This window comes from Hemitrygon akajei, chromosome 8, assembly GCF_048418815.1.
Source record: "Hemitrygon akajei chromosome 8, sHemAka1.3, whole genome shotgun sequence".
Taxonomy (NCBI): Eukaryota; Metazoa; Chordata; class Chondrichthyes; order Myliobatiformes; family Dasyatidae; genus Hemitrygon; species Hemitrygon akajei.
In genome coordinates this window covers 137,465,270-137,482,585 of record NC_133131.1, presented here as the reverse complement: position 1 = coordinate 137,482,585, position 17,316 = coordinate 137,465,270, and the positions used below count along the sequence as shown (strand labels likewise).

The following is a 17,316-nucleotide window of genomic DNA, read 5'->3' as shown; positions in this document are numbered from 1 at the left end:
TGACCATTTTCATTGCGGACATTAATGCCAAAATAAGCAGGGATAATGCAGGATATTAACAGTAGAGAGTGAAGCATGGTCCCAGAGAAATGAACAAAAATAGGAAATGATTTTCTGAAACTTGTGCTAACTTCTGGCTAGTTATTGGAGGAAGCTTATTCACACACAAGTAAATGAGCAAGGCAATATGGATGTCACCAAGCCAGCTAACAGTAAACCAGATCGACCATGTATGCATCTCAAAGAAATTTCAAAGCTCACTCTGTGATGTGAGAGGTTAAGAACCACATATCCAGTGGAACAGATTTGCAGGCAGGTCATGTCAAGACATACTGTTAATAGAACAGCACATTCTAGTAGGTGATTTCAACTTCCCCAGTATTGACTGGTACTTCTTTAGTATGAGGGCCTTAGATGGGCAGAATTTGTTAGGTTCATCTGAAGCTTGTTTTCCTTAGTTGAGGGATCTAGACTGGATGGATCACAATTTCCAAATAAAGGATAATCCCTTTGGAACTCAGTGGCTGAAACTGGAAAATTAGTTGATGATCGAAGATCAGTCATGATCTTAATGAATGGTAGAAAGGATTTAAGAGGCATATTAGTCTGTTCCCACCTCTTTCAGATATGCTTCAGTTTAAGATGGTGCAGATGAAGCACAGCAACTACTTGCCCATTGCAAATAAAACAAAGAAAACCACTAACTACTTTATTAATCTTTCTGGTAAATGATCATTGCAATCAATTGCCTGTAACTTCCCTTTCGGAATTGAGCTTCTGACTGCCTGTATCACCTAGCATTTTTGTGGTATGAACTGACGTCTGAAAGGTGCAGAAAGGTAGTGACGTGGCATGTACGGACAGAATCAAGGCGGTGAGACCCAGGCCCGAAGGCGGGGATTGAGCCAATGCTTGTCCATTGTTGGAGTGGATTTGGAGGCAGAACTGAGAAGTGAATGGACATGAGGCAGAGTCAAAGTGATGGGACCCAAGCCCAAGAGTGAGGAAAGACCAGAGGTTTGATTGATTTAAGTGCTGGGCCAGATTGAGTGTTTGTGCCAGAGGTGAAGGTCAAGCCCATTCAGCTGGCTGCTCCACGAGGTTCACTTGTCTCTGTGCTCAACTCAACCAGTGGCCTGCAAACGGGTTACTCGATCAGCTAGGTGGCCAGAAGAAACTACAGTGTATAATTAATGGATTTGACAAATAAAGCACAGGGAAAGCAGACAAACCTATTGTCTTTGTTTCCCCCCATTCTGTGAACTGATTCTTACCCTGGGACAATCTAATCAGAACAATTCAATGCGGACACAAGGAACTTCAGATAATGACCTGCTAAATCTGAGACCATTCTCAGATGAGTAGCTACTTATTATGTAAAATGCCAGACCTACCAAAGAAACGATCTGTAATCTCATTAGACTATGTCTGGGTCGCCACATTAAACTGCTTTGGACTGGCCAGAGTTGAAAGACACAAATACACAAGGCTGGGTAGGGTAGAACCATGAAACAATGTTGGTTGTAGCCCTGTACAAGAACCAGTAAGCTGGTGGCCCAGGTAGGTCAGGTGACCTTGAGCCAGTGGGACGTAATTGTACCCTGAGCTTCAATGATGGTGTCAGGCCTCACCAACATCGGAGTGTAACACAAGGTGGAATGGAACTGGAAGACCTTTAGTGAGTGGTAGGGTTGGAGGCTGCCCTGTTACTTTTATGAGATACCAGAGAATCCCAAACCACTAATGTAAGTAAAGCAAATTGGGAGATACAAGGTTAAATTATCCTAAGTGTATTCACAGGACATTCGCAAGTGGGACATGTGAGTTTACCATTGGAAATAAGGATAGGACACAAAGCATTGGAACATTCGATAGTGTTGGTGGAATTACCCTGGGATCAGGAACATATACTGGGGTGGGATTACATGGGCAAAGCGGGGCTTTGTTTTGACACAGTTAATTGTATGATTTGGTAGATGCTAACTGGCATGAATAAAATACACTACATGCAGATCCCAGCAGGAGAATATTTGGGATTGACTATGCACAATGGGTGCAGTGTGGATAAAACTAGAGGAGATGAGCAATGATCAGAAGGATGACTGGTAGTGTGTGCATACAAGGTTTAGACCCCACACAACAATAGCAATATGGGTCTCCCAAAAAGCAGAGGAAGATATAGGTAAGATAATACAGAGTTTGATACAGCAAGGGGTACTGAGGCCTGTAGTCTGCACTAATAACTCACCCATATGGCCAGTGAGGAAACCAGATGGCAGTTGGAGGTTGACAATAGACTATTGAGAGCTAAATAAAGTAACCCCATTAACAGCCTCAGCTGTAGCAACTAACACAGAGACAGTGGTCAAACAGAATGGAAGATCGCAATGGTTCAGTTTTAGACATAAATAATGGATTTTGGTCTATCCCACTAAAATGAGAGTGTCAATACAAGGTTGCATTTACTTTTCAGGGACTTTCTTGGATTGCCCTACCACAGGGGTTCCATAATTCCCCATCTACTGAATATTTCACCAATGCTTAGGCAAAGGGTTAAAACAATTTTCAAGTCCTGAGTGCTTGGTACAATACAAAGTTGATCTGCTTCTGCAGACTGAAACCAAGCAGGAACATTATCAGTTATTGGCAGAATTGTTGCAATTATTACTTGCACTGGGACTAAAGGTAAACCCTAAAAAAACAAAAACGATGAAATAAGAACTTTGTTATTTGGGAATAATTGACATTGGGAAGAAGAGAAATTGATAAGCAAAGAGTAGAATTGGTTATGAAACTGCCTATTCCCCGAGACCGGAAAGGGCTGCGGTCCTTTCTGGGGCTGGTAGGATACTGTAGAGATCACATTGATGGATTTTCCACTAATGCGGCTCCTTTAATGGAATTACTGAAAAAGAATATGGCATGGGAATGGAAATCAGAACACACCCAGGCCATTACAGCTCTGAAGCAGGCGCTAGCCACTGTACATACTGTAAAAACCCCAAATCCGAATGAGCCATTCTCATTGGAGGTGGCTACAACTGATACCACCCTCTCAGCAGTGTTGTTACAGGAGATGCATGGGAAGTTAAGACCAGTAACATATGCATCATGCATGTTCTCACCAGTAGAACAGGGGTATACTGTATGAAAAATACTTGCCGGCAGTTTTCTGGGTGGTACAAAATTTTGCCAAAATAGTGGGACTTAATCCACTTACATACTGATAGAACACACCCCCATACAATTACTGCCAGATAGAAGGATTAAAGATGGCTCAGTAAGCCAAAACAGAATTGCTAGATGGATGTTGCCGTTGCAAGGGAGAAATATTAGTGTGAAATGAGTAAACATTACCTCAATGTTAGCCAAAAACCCGGTGTACCGAGAAAGTGAACGTGAGTGTCACGTTATGAGAGCAAATGATCGCAAGGATCCATTTGTGTCAGAACAAAAAGGAGGGGGTGAAAGCAGATCAGATAAAGTAATGCCTGAGAACAAAAACACAAAGGAAAAAGAAAAACCTTATTTTAAAATTTTTGTAGATGGCTGCTGTTATGCCCTCGGCCCCCTCCTTTGTGAGAATCGCAAGAGCCCTAGTCGAGGGGGGGTCAACTGACCCAAGAGAGAAAGAGACGTGCTGAATAGACACAGGAAAATGGGAGAGAGAGAGAGAGAGAGAGACGTGCGGAAGACCACGTTCTCCCAAGAAGCAGAATAAAGGCGACATTGACTATTGTCTCATGGAGACCACGTGAAAAGCCCTCGGGCAAAGTGGGCTGGTTGAGAGAGAGATCACATTACCTGCAACCTGATTGACACCTGCGATCCCGTGAAGAAGTATAAAGGAGGGTCTGAGGGGGGGAAACCCTCAGACGCACCAAGGAGACACCAAAGAAGCACGATACCGATTCCCGTGGGAGCGGGAAGCCATTTTGAAGGAAGCCACGTGCGTTAGATTCCAAATTTTGAATCTGTGGCTAGAACCAACGAAAGACTGCTTTTAACTAACAACGGGGAAGCCTGCTCCCCTGATTCCAAGGATTTGCTCTGCAAAGACAACGGGCAAGTGTTTATCCTTTCTAAATCATCTCTCTCTCTCTACCACGTGAAAACCCCAGTGGTTCCCAAAAGGGAAAAGCCTGCAAACTTCTGAGTGACTCTTTATATTTCAATTGGACTCAGTATTACCCCTAGACAACTATAGAGCTTATTTCTGATTGATTATTATTACACCGGTGTTTTAGATTGAGTTTTGACGATGTATATGATCTGAATGTTTTGTATTAACCATACGTTTGTGCCCTTTTTGAATAAAACGTTTGAAAATAGTAGCATCCGACTCAGCTGATCCCGCTATCTTTGCTGGTAAGTTACCTGGTTACGGGGTTTCGTAACACTGCTCATCAGTACAGAATAGTGAGAGGACAACTGGGTGTGGCATATATGCAGAGGATGAACGTAGCCAGGAAAGGCCTAGTGTAGCTTTAAAGTTACACAAAACCATGAGTGCACAGGCAGCAGAAATGGCAACTGTAGCATACGTGGTTAGCTATCCAGAACGTTTTCTGCCAGGGTTAGTCTTACACTCTGATAGTAAATACACTTGGAACAGCCTTACAGAACATTTGCCTCTGTGGGAAGCCAGAGGACTTGTTTCAGCTGACCGGAAGCCACTCACATTGCTACTTTATTACAATATATATCTGAGCTGGCAAAGGGAAAAATATGGAGTCATAATGGTGAAATCCCACTCTAAATTATCTCCTGAGGAAAACAGAAAGGCTGACGAACTGGCAAAGCAAGGTGCTTTATTTGGGTAGGAATGGCAGCCACAGATTGGGGAGATTGGGAGGCAGAAGGAACAGGTTAAAGTTGTGGATTTTACAAAGGATCAGATGCAAGAATTTTAAAAATTGTCTGAAATATACAAAAAGAGTACTCGGGAGTGCTTGTCAAAGATGGAGTTGTCCTTCATGAAGGAAAGCCTATGGTTTTGGATGGAAGAAACCAGATGATCCATTGGTACCATGATCTATGGGGACACCAGGCACTCTGGAAAAGTGGGCTGCTGGCTTAGGATGAAGAATGATGTGGAGCATTATGTCAACATTTATTTGATTTGTGTACAATATAATCCTGACAGAAATGTAAAGAAAGGAGCCCTTTGACACACCAGATCAGTGGAAGGGCCTTGGACTAATTGGCAGATAGATTACATTGGTCCCTTACTGTCCAGCTCAGGACAATACAAATATATTCTAGTAGTAATAGATGGGCGGAAGCTTTCCTGGCTAAGGCAAACTCAGCAAAGGCCACTGCAGAAGTCTTATTAAGAAGGATATTCCCTCGCTGGGGGCTACCCCAGAGTACCAAACTGGAACAAGGGACACATTTCATGGCTCAGCTAATGCAAGATGCCATGGCACTTTTAGGGATCAAGCAGAGATTTCATGTACCCTATAGACCACAGTCTAGTGGAATTTTGGAAAGGATGAAACAAAAACTACAAAATACGATTGCAAAAATGGTGCCGGAACACGGCAGGTAGTTTTGCCTTAATGATAATAAGGAATACAGTGCATCTTCAAAAGGTTACACCCTTATAAATTCAGGACGAGAAGGGACATGAGAGTATTAGAGGAGTTGTTAGCATTAGGTTTGTCCGAACCTGAAATCGATGGGATTGTGTCAGAGAAGTGGGTACAACAATTGCTAGAGACAGCGTAAGAGGGCAGTTATGTGGCTGCCCACCAAAGAGGAAAGAAGAAGCAAGAGAGTGAAGCCTGCCTAGCAGCACACACAAAATGCTGAAGGAGCTCAGCAGGCCAGGCAGCATCTATGGAAAAGAGTACAGTCAACATTTCAGGCCGAGACCCTTCGTCCAGTCCTGCCAGTGCATACACTCCAGTTAAGGAGATTGTTTAAGGAATACATCCAAGCAGCTTGTAGTAGAATGGTTGAACGAGTAAATATCGAATGCAAATATTGCTATGAAATTTGAAGTCAAACCACAAAGTGATGTTAGAATGGAAGGTGATGTTATGCCGGGAAAACAAAAAGTTTTGATCGAGGCATGATTGCGCAGGCATGTGTACATCAACGAGTTAGACCGGTGGGAAGAATGTAAAAAGAAGATAGCTTTATAGAGCAGGCATCAGAGGAGCTGGTGACGGAGTAGAGGGAGTCAGAGTAGGAGGGATTTGGCTCAATTGGTCTTTGGTGATAATGCATCGAGGTGAGGTAAGTTACTTGTGAAGAAAAGAAACAGTAAGTATGTCTGTGAGGCCAGTGTTCTGTACTGTGGGTCAGATGTGGGATGTCGAGGAGACTCACAACCTTCTGGACAGCCACATCTGCACAGGTGTGTCGAGCTGCAGATCCTTAGGGACTTGGTTAGTGAACTGGAGATGCAGCTTGATAACCTTTGTCTGGTCGGGGAAAGTGAGGAGGTGATAGAGAGGAGCTATAGACAAGTAGTCACACTAGGAGCCTCGGGAGACAGATAAGTGGGTAACAGTCAGGAGAGGAAAGGGCAAGAGTCAGATACTAGAGAATACTCCAACATTCGGTGCCCCAAATACCCCAATGTCCCCCTTAACAATTAGTACTCCTGTTTGAGTACTATCGGTGGGGGGGTGGGGGGTGGCTAACCTACCTAGGCGAAGCAACAGTGGCTGTGCCTCTAGCACAGAGCCTGGTCCTGTTGCTCAGAAGGGTAGGGCAAGGAAGAGGATGGCAGCAGTGATAGGGGACTATAGTTAGGGGGGCAGAGAGGCAATTCTGTGGATACAGGAAAGAAACACGGATGGTAGTTTGCCTCTCAGATACCACGGTCTGGGATGTTTCTGATCGTTGCCACGACATCCTGAAGTAGGAAGGTAAACAGCCAGAGGTCGTGGAACATATTGGTACCAATGACATAGGTAAGAAAAGGGAGGAGGTCCTGAAAACAGACTACAGGGAGTTAAGAAAGAAGCAGAGAAGCAGGACCTCAAAGGTGGTAATCTCAGGATTGCCGCCTGTGCCACACGATAGTGAGTATAGGAATAGAATGAAGTGGAGGCTAAATGTATGGTGAGGGATTTGAGCAGTGGGTAGGGATACAGATTTCTGCATCATTGGAACCTCTTTTGGGGCAGGCATGACCTGTACAAAAAGGATAGGTTGCACTTGAATATGAGGGGGACCAATATCCTGGCAGGGGGGGTTTGCTAAGGCTATTGGAGAGAGTTCAAACTAGATTTGCTGGGGCCATTCAGTCCATTGAGTCTGCTCCGCCATTCAATCATGGCTGATCCAATTCTTCCAGTCATCCCACCTCCCTGCTTTCACCCTTTGATGTCCTGACTAATCAAGATCCTATCTTTGCCTTAAATGCACCCAATGACTTAGCCTCCACAGCCGCTCGTGGCAACGAATTTCATAGATTTACCACCCTCTGACTAAAGTAATTTCACTGCATTTTAATTCTAAAAGGACGTCCTTCAATCCTGAAGTCCTAGAATCCCCTACCATGGAAAGTAACTTTGCCATATCTAATCTGTTCAGGCCTTTTAACATTCAGAATGTTTCTATGCAAACCTCCCTCATTCTCCTGAACTCCTGGGAATACAGCCCAAGAGCTGCCAGAAATTCCTCATATGGTAACCCTTGCATTCCTGGAATCATTCTCGTGAATCTTCTCCGAACCCTCTCCAAGGTCAGTATATCCTTTCTAAAATAAGGAGCCCAAAACTGCACACAATACTCCAAGTCTGGTCTCACGAGTGCCTTATAGAACCTCAACATCACATCCCTGTTCTTATATTCTATACCTCTAGAAATAAATGCTACCATTGCATTTGCCTTCTTCACCACTGACTCAACCTGGAGGTTAACCTTTAGGGTATCCTGCACAAGGACTCCCAAGTCCTTTTGCATCTCTGCATTTTGAATTCTCTCCCCATCTAAATAATAGTCTGCCTGTTTATTTCTTCCCCCAAAGTGCATGACCATACACTTTCCAACATTGTATTTTATTTGCCACTTCTTTGCCCATTCCCCTAAACTATCCAAGTCTCTCTACAGGCTCTGTTTCCTCAAAACTACCTACTCTTCCACTTTGTATCATTGGCAAATTTAGCCACAAATTCATTAATACCGTTGTCCAAATCATTGAATTATGTTGTAAAAAGCAGCGGTCCCAACACTGACCCCTGTGGAACTCCACTGGTAATTGCAGCCAGCCAGAATAACATTCCTTTATTCCAACTCTCAGTTTTCTGCTGACCAGCCAATACTCCACCCACGCTAGTAACTTCCCTGTAATTCCATGGGCTCTTATCTTGCTAAGCAGCCTCAGATGCAGCACATTGTCCAAGGCCTTCTGAAAATCCGAGTACACCATGTCTAATGCATCGCCTTTGTCTACCCTGCTCATAATTTCCTCAAAGAATTGCAGTAGGCTTGTCAGGCAGGATTTTTCTTTCAGGAAACCGTGCTGGCTTTGGCCTATCTTATCATGTGTCTCCAGGTACACCGTAATCTCATCCCTAACAAATCGATTCCAACAACTTCCAACCACTGATGTCAGGCTAACAGGTCTATATTTTCCTTTCTGCTGCCTCCCACCCTTCTTAAAAAGCAGATTTCCAGTCATCCGGTACAATGCCAGAATCTATCAATTCTTGAAAGATCATTGTTAATGCCTCCGCTATCTCTCTAGCTACTTCCTTCAGAACCTGAGGGCCTAGGACAAGGATGGCCAACCTTTTACATTCCGTGTCAATTTTTTCACGCACGAGTTCAGATGTGCCATATAACTCTTGTACCCCCATAAAATTCTTGTAAAAATATGTTAATATAGACATATCTAGCATTTTTACATGATATATTGATTTAATATAAAAACAAGGCAAACATTACTTACCTTAATGAGACTTCTTTTAATATATTTTGTGTTTTGATTTCTTTCTTTTTCTTTTTTTTTTAAACTTTTTTTATTGTGTTTTCAAATAGTTACAGAATAAAAGTGTGAAAAAGAAAATATGTGTTACCCATCCCCCCTCCCCTTAACCCCTCCCCCCTAACATCCCTATAGAAAGAAAGAAAGAAAGAAAGAAAGAAAAAAGGAATGCCTGGATATTGGAAGATCCCCACATGCTCCATGGAGGTCGTAATAACTTTAGTATATATATTTATTTCTTTCCCCAAGTAACCAATTATTTCATCTTCGGAGCACCTATATATTTAATCCTATCTTTTGTAAATAAGGGTGCCAAATTTTCAAAAATGTTTCATATTTATCTCTTAAATTATAAGTAATTTTTTCAAGTGGAATACAGCCATAAATTTCTTTCTTCCAATGATCTATACTTAAATATGTATCCGATTTCCAAGTAACTGCAATAGCTTTTTTGGCTACTGCCAATGCAATTTTTATAAATTCTTTCTGATATTTATTCAATTTGGATATCGGTTTTATCCCTTCAATATCACCTAGTAAAAGTAATATTGGATTATGTGGAAGTTGTATTCCAATAATTCGTTCCAATAAAACTCTTAAATTTGTCCAAAAAGGTTGAATTTTATATACTTTTATATAACTGGTTTCAAAAAGGGATTAGATATATAGGAGATTGTTTTGAAGGAGGTATATTAATGTCATTCGATCAATTAAAGAATAAATATAAAGTATCAAACAACACTCTTTTTTGTTACTTTCAACTAAGGGCTTATTTAAGAGAAAAATTAGGTCCAACAATGTTATTACCAAAATCCAATGAAATAGAAACTTTAATTCAAAAAGGAAAGATTAAAAAATGTATCTCTTGTATGTATAATTTGATTCAAAAACAGGCAATTAAACAAGGAGTCCATAAGTCAAGACAAAAATGGGAAAGTGATTTGAATATTTAAATTGAAGAAAAAAATTGGTCAAGACTATGTCTTGAGAGTATGACAAATACAATAAACGTCCGATTAAGATTAGTGCAATACAATTTTTTACATCAATTATATATTACACCACAAAAAATAAATAAATTAAACCCAAATTTATCTGATCAGTGTTTCCGAAGTAACCATGAAATTGGTACTTTTTTACATTCTACTTGGTCTTGTTCTAAAATTTCTTTTTCTTAATCACATATTCTTTCCGTAACTCAGACGCAAGCACTAGCTTCAGCTTTCCTTCTATTTCAGTCTGATGTTGTGTTTTATAGTGTCTATTAAGATTGTGTCTTCTATTATGTAAGAAAGTGATCCAAGAAAATGATCCAAGGACAAGGACTCCAAGCCAGAGACTGGACAGGGACCTGGAACCTGGGTCTTGACTCGGGCTCGGACTCCGGATCCAGGTGAGGGCAGGACGTGGGACTCCAGGGCTGGACAAGGACATGAAGCTCAGACTTGGTCTAGGTCGAGGGAGAACAGGAACGCAGAGGTGGGGAGAGGCATAGCTGGACATGGACACTGGCCCTAGACGAGACCAGGGTTCAGGGCCTAGGCTACAACTTGGGCTTGGACACAGACTGGAACCTCCAGGACCCCTCCTTGGGGACAGGACATAGGGCCAGGACTTATACATGGACACTAAACACAGAGACACAAAGAGACAGTTCCAAGCTCAACGATAGATAGTTTCTTCTGTTGGCGTGGCAAGGCTCCGGTCTCACTCTGGCGTCTGAACTTGATGGCGATACAGGCAAGGACAGGATGGGACAGATCCCACCATAGGGTAACTGCAAGAACATCCAGACTTACCCCACAGAGGCAAGGACAGGATACCAACAAGACAAACCAGCAACTACACTCAAACCCAGGGCCACTTATATTCCAGCTCCAATATGAGAATCAGATGCCTGTGATTAAACCCAACCGAAACAATGGATAGCCAGAGGACCCAGAGTTCGGAGTCCATGGACCGGACCATGAACCGGGACGTGGATTTCATGGACCGGACCATGACAATATAATGGTTTATTTTATATAATCAGAGATGCTGGACTCAGAATTGAAAGTTTTGTTACCTTTTGGGTTTAAGTGTGAGGATTTTGGCTATTTCCATACATTCTGGTGAATTTATTTCCTTTTGATCATTCCATATCTGTTTCTTGATTCTATAATGAATAAAAATATTAAAAATTGGCTTCATGAAAAATGAGGAAGAAGTTCAAAACCAAAACACTTAGTGTAGTAGAACTGTTATTCCTCTAAATGAGACGGCAATGATCCAACCCCATATCGTGCACGTTTCACCAATTACTCAAGGCTGCTCAACTTTAGCTTTTTGCATAAATAAGACTTCAACTGTATAATACTAACCTTACAATAACTCCACAACCCCACAATAACTCAGAGTGATCATTCGCCCCATCATTTAGGGGTAGAATATTTTAAGTGGTTTGAAAACAAAATACTTTCATGGGATATGTAACAGTTATGAGAGGGTTATATGGCAATATAGACTGACTGTGCAGTGAGTTTTTCTAAAGACCCACAAGCACACAATGGGAACAGCATATTTTCATGAATGAAATACCACCTCCAGTAATGTAAGTATAGGTCAAGTCTCTTTGAAGTCAAAGAGCGGCACAACTAAACATGAGAAACAGAGGCTATGTGGGCCTGCCGTGCCTGCTCCGCCATTAACAAAAATATGGTTAATCATTTAACCTCAAGATCATTCTATGCCTATTCTTTATCCCTGACTTCCTTATTTGATGTTTATCGCGGCTGGATTCGACGAATTTGTAAAGAAACCTAGGGAATGCAGTTCAACTGATCCTTTCCTGTTGCACAACTAGTTGGCAAGTCTTTCACATTTAATTTTTTTAACCAAGGATGCTTTAGAATTAAAAAATACAGACTAAAAACTGACTAATTGAAACAATTTGTTCACAAAAAAGTTAATTACCGTTGTAAAGAGGCGAGACCAAATATCATTTGCTGAGATAACTTCAGTATATTTCCATGTAACAATTTAATTATCAATACTACCAACCGACTTCTCTTAAAAATTATTCTCCCACGTCTTGGAAAATATGTCAAATGACTTGCAAATCATTTTTCCGTACCTGAAATTATTTATCTGTTCTCTTCCTTTCCAAAAGACGAAACAGAAGCAAACGGAAGAAACTACAACAAGGAGGAAATACCTTGCTTTTGATTTCATGGCTCAACGATCAGAGAAACTCGACAGTCTGACTTCTAGTGTGACTCTACCTTCGTTGTAGCGACCGGTTCACCCAGTGGCTCCACCTACTTATTGCGCGTTTTAACGATAACCATAGCGAAAGAGGAGAGAACCTGTTGGAGGAAATGAGCAGCTCCGGCTGCATTTGGGGAAGGGTGAATTATGGGAAGAGTTGAAGCAGACTCTTGACCCGAAACTTTGACAATTCCTCCCTTTGCTCAGAGGCTGTTCGATTCGCTGAGTTCTTCCAAAAGGTTATTTGCTCTGTAAACTTAATATAATCGGTTATCATGTTCTGGTTCCCAGGGTTCTCAACAACATATTATTTTTGGCGTTAGTTGGATGCGACTTTTGGATAAGACCTCATTTGCAACAGCGTTCCCCGACCGTGCTCAGATTGCTGACTGAATCTTAAAATAAAGTGTCGTCAATACTCTTGACACCAATACAAATCACTTGAATTTAAACAATTGCAGTTTTCAAATCCCCATCGTTCGGCAGACCTCTGTAGGCGTTACAGGTATTTTTTTCCAGTTGACCGACACCTCCATCCGCAGAGGGATGGACATTCATTTTTCCGCTCTTTATGCCATTGTCCGCGGCTGAGAGTAAGTGAACAGCCACGCCATTGGTTTCTCCACTGTACAGTTTTGTTTTCCAATAAATGCATGGACTCAGCTCCATCGATAAGCCCGTGTGGACTACAAACTCTTCTGAAAGCAGTTTGAGTCTTTCAGCAGTTTTCACATTACATCTTCTCGTCCATTTAATCGCTCGTACCCAGGAGATTAATTACTTGCCCTGCAGCCCGTTCTACACTCTACTGGGAATGGCGCTAAAAATAAACATATATGTGGATTCTCAAGATCTATCTACACTTGAAAACAAAAAAAACGGCAGATTCTGGAAATCTGATATAAAAATGGAAGATACTGAGATGTCATAAGGGGGTCGTTGGAATGGACCCAAAAGCAAGACACAGACACTGAACTACCAGCAACAGGACTAGGCTTGAGGAGGAAGCAAGGGAAGTGAGGAAGAAGAGATGCTGGACATGACACAGGCCCTGGACCAGACAAGGACTCCGGGCCTGGGCTAGGACTTGGCTAGGACAGAGGAACCAGGACATAGAACTGGGAACTAGGAGCCTGGGCTTGGACGCTGAGCCAGAGACTGGACAAGGACCCAGAACCTGGTGAGGACATGATGAGTTTACAGGATGGGACGTGAGACTCATGGACAGGACAAGGGAACCCCAGCTACGGGCTGGGCAAGGTGCTCCTGGGCTGGGCGAGACGTGGCTACAGGATGAGGAGAGGCAACAGAGCTGGACGTGAGACTTCAAGACAGGACAAGGGAACCCCAGCTACGGGCTGGGCAAGGTGCTCCTGGGCTGGGCAAGGCACATGACAAGACGAGAACATAAATCCATGGCTTGGACAGGACAAGGACCTTGGACGTGACTGGGACTGGACAAGATCCCTAGACTTGGTCGAGGAAGAGACAGGAACGCAAAGCCTTGGTCAAGGGAGAACAGGAACGAAGAACACAGAGCTGGTACCCCTCCTTGGGTACAGGACATAGGGCCAGGATTCATCATGCAGAATGCTGAACATGATGAGACAGTTCCCAATGCTAGGTAGTGGCAAAACACCCAGACCTACCTAGCGAAGGCCTGGACACAGACAGACAGTTCCAAACAGGGCAAGGCTCCAGGCAGAGGCGAGGCTCCAGGCAGAGGTGGGATGGGGCGAGGCGAGGCGAGGTGAGGCTCCAGGCCAAGGTGGGGCAGGGCAGGGCAGGGCGAGGCTCCAGGCAGAGGTGGGATGGGGCGAGGCGAGGCGAGGTGAGGCTCCAGGCCAAGGTGGGGCAGGGCAGGGCAGGGCGAGGCTCCAGTCCGAGGCAGGGCAGGGTGGGGCAGGGTGAGGCTCCAAGTAGAGGCAGAGCTCCTGGCAGGGCAGGGCTCCTGGCCAAGGTGGGGCAAGGCTAGAGGCAAGGCAAGGCAAGGCAAGGCTAGGCTAGGCTCCAGGAGGAAGGCGAGGGGAAGGGATACAGACAGAGTGTTTGGACAGGAACAATCCTGCAGCTGGAAGCTGAATCCTGAGGCTATTTATGAAGCCAGCCCAAACAAGAATCAGCTGCCTCAACAGAAACTGGGGAAACCCGGAAAACCTGGAATAAGAAACATGGACTGGACCATCAACTGGAATGCAGATTTCACAGACTGGACCATCAACTGGAATGCAGATTTCACAGACTGGACCATGATATGGGAAGTACTGTGTCATGGTCCATAAAAGGGATAAAAGGACCATAAAAGGGATAAAGAAGGGGAGAAAGTTAGGCAAAAGTAATGGGATGGAGAACATAGTGAAGAGGCCAGGGATGTTTTCATGAACTGCAGAGAGTTAGTTGTCAGTTATGATGGACCTTCACTTTTCAGAGCCTGAGAGGCTTAAAAGGAAGTTCAGTTTCCTTGCAAAACTGCAAGACCTTTCCAGGGGGTCAGAGTTGTTGATAATAAAGCTTTATTATTTAAAATTTATTTTAAAATATTAAAAATTGGCTTCATGAAAAATATGAGGAAGAAGGAGTTCAAAACTTAAACACTTAGTGTAGTAGGACTATTATTCCTCTTAACCGAAACTTTAAACAAATATTCTTTGTTCAGCTTTTTGTTTTAAACAGAAAGTGTCCCAGTATTTAATGTCAATTCCAAGTAGCAATCAATTTGAAATTCATCTTCAAAAATCTAAAAAGTCTGGAGGTTTAGCCTTACCTAATTTTAGGTTTTATTACTGGGCATTTAATATACAATATCTTACATATTGGCTATATTATATTAATCACGTAGACTGTCCGGTATGGGTTTCTTAAGAAGCTAACACTGTTCATAAATTTTCTATTATTTCTCTTCTTGAATCCTCACTTCCTTTATTTGTAAGTAAACTGATAATTTTACTTACAATGCTAAACTGATAGTTAAACATACTTTGAGGATCTGGATACAATTTAGAAAACACTTTGGTTTATTGAGATTTTCCCTTTCAAGTCCCATTTATTCTAATTTTTTAAACCCTCCATGACTTATTTAGTTTTTAAAGAATGGGACAGGTTGGGTATTAAATGTTATTGGTATCTGTTTGTTGGAGGAAACCTTTTATCATTTGAGCAATTGTCAGATTAATATAGCTTAACCAAAACTCACTTTTTTAGACATTTACACATCAGAGACTTTTTAAGATCTCAATTTTGCACATTTCCTGTAAGCTCAGTTAAGAACTTACTAGATGTAATATTTTGTTTGACACCTTTTCATAATGGTTCTATATCTAATATTTATGGTATGTTACTGGAGAAGAGGAATGTTCCTTTAGACAAAATTAAGAATCTCTGGGAACAAGGTTTACAGACATCAATATCTGAGGAAGCTTGGAATGAAGTTTTTAAACAGGTTAATAGTTCATCACTATGTACTCGTCATTCCCTCCTACAATTTAAGGTGGTACATAGAGGTCATATGACCAAGGATAAATATCTCATTTTTATTTGAATATATCTCCCTACTGTGACAGATGTAATAATTGAGAACCTTCATTAATTAATATGTTTTGGACTTGTCCGAAGCTTGAAAAATATTGGAAGGAAGTCTTTCAAACTTTTTCCTTACTTTTCAAAGTCAACTTTAAGTCCAACTGTCTGACTGCCCTATTTGGTATTGTTGCAGGACAAGATATTAAGCTGAAGACATCTGATTTACATATTTTGGCCTTTAGCTCTCTTATAGCTCGGAGGGTACTTTTGTTTAAATGGAAAGATGCTTTTCCTGCTACTCATGCTCGTTGGTCATGCAAAATTAGATAGATAGATAGATACTTTATTCATCCCCATGGGGAAATTCAACTTTTTTTCCAATGTCCCATACACTTGTTGTAGCAAAACTAATTACATACAATACTTAACTCAGTAAAGAATATGATATGCATCTAAATCACTATCTCAAAAAGCATTAATAATAGCTTTTAAAAAGTTCTTAAGTCCTGGCGGTAGAATTGTAAAGCCTAATGGCATTGGGGAGTATTGACCTCTTCATCCTGTCTGAGGAGCATTGCATCGATAGTAACCTGTCGCTGAAACTGCTTCTCTGTCTCTGGATGGTGCTATGTAGAGGATGTTCAGAGTTTTCCATAATTGACCGTAGCCTACTCAGGGCCCTTCGCTCAGCTACCGATGTTAAACTCTCCAGTACTTTGCCCACGACAGAGCCCGCCTTCCTTACCAGCTTATTAAGACGTGAGGCGTCCCTCTTCTTAATGCTTCCTCCCCAACATGCCACCACAAAGAAGAGGGCGCTCTCCACAACTGACCTATAGAACATCTTCAGCATCTCACTACAGACATTGAATGACGCCAACCTTCTTAGGAAGTACAGTCGACTCTGTGCCTTCCTGCACAAGACATCTGTGTTGGCAGTCCAGTCTAGCTTCTCGTCTAACTGTACTCCCAGATACTTGTAGGTCTTAACCTGCTCCACACATTCTCCATTAATGATCACTGGCTCCATATGAGGCCTAGATCTCCTAAAGTCCACCACCATCTCCTTGGTCTTGGTGATATTGAGACGCAGGTAGTTTGAGTTGCACCATATCACAAAGTCCTGTATCAGTTTCCTATACTCCTCCTCCTGTCCATTCCTGACACACCCCACTATGGCCGTGTCATCAGCAAACTTCTGCACATGGCAGGACTCTGAGTTATATTGGAAGTCTGATGTGTACAGGGTGAACAGGACCGGAGAGAGTACGGTTCCCTGCGGCGCCCCTGTGCTGCTGACCACCGTGTCAGACCTACAGTCTCCCAACCGCACATACTGAGGTCTATCTGTCAAGTAGTCCACTATCCAATCCACCATGTGAGAGTCTACTCCCATCTCTGTTAGTTTGTGCCTTAAGATCTTGGGCTGGATGGTGTTAAAGGCACTAGAGAAGTCAAGGAATGTAATCCTCACAGCACAACTGACCCCCTCTAGGTGAGAGAGTGTCATGATTAGATTTAGAGAAGATTAGTTGTTCAATTTCTGAACCTTGTCAAGACTTTCAAACATTGTGGGGACCTTTTCTGAATTATTTTCAAAACCT

General features: G+C 42.4%; 1 protein-coding gene across 2 annotated transcripts in view; it reads right to left on the bottom strand.

Annotated features, from left to right (window-relative positions):
- LOC140731472 (alpha-2,8-sialyltransferase 8F-like) overlaps positions 1–12,212 on the bottom strand; it is a 66,277-nt gene extending 54,065 nt beyond the window's left edge. Inside the window, exons 1-2 of one of the 2 annotated variants that reach the window (XM_073052956.1) lie at positions 12,141–12,212; positions 11,013–11,102 (exon numbers count right to left, since the gene is read on the bottom strand). In XM_073052956.1, coding sequence (XP_072909057.1) covers positions 11,013–11,102; positions 12,141–12,157 — 107 coding nt within the window. In that variant the 5' untranslated portion in view covers positions 12,158–12,212. Of the gene's footprint in view, positions 1–11,012; positions 11,103–12,059 lie in introns of both variants that reach the window. The other variant, XM_073052955.1, reaches the window with a different exon arrangement.
- Between the last annotated feature and the right edge of the window lie 5,104 nt (positions 12,213–17,316).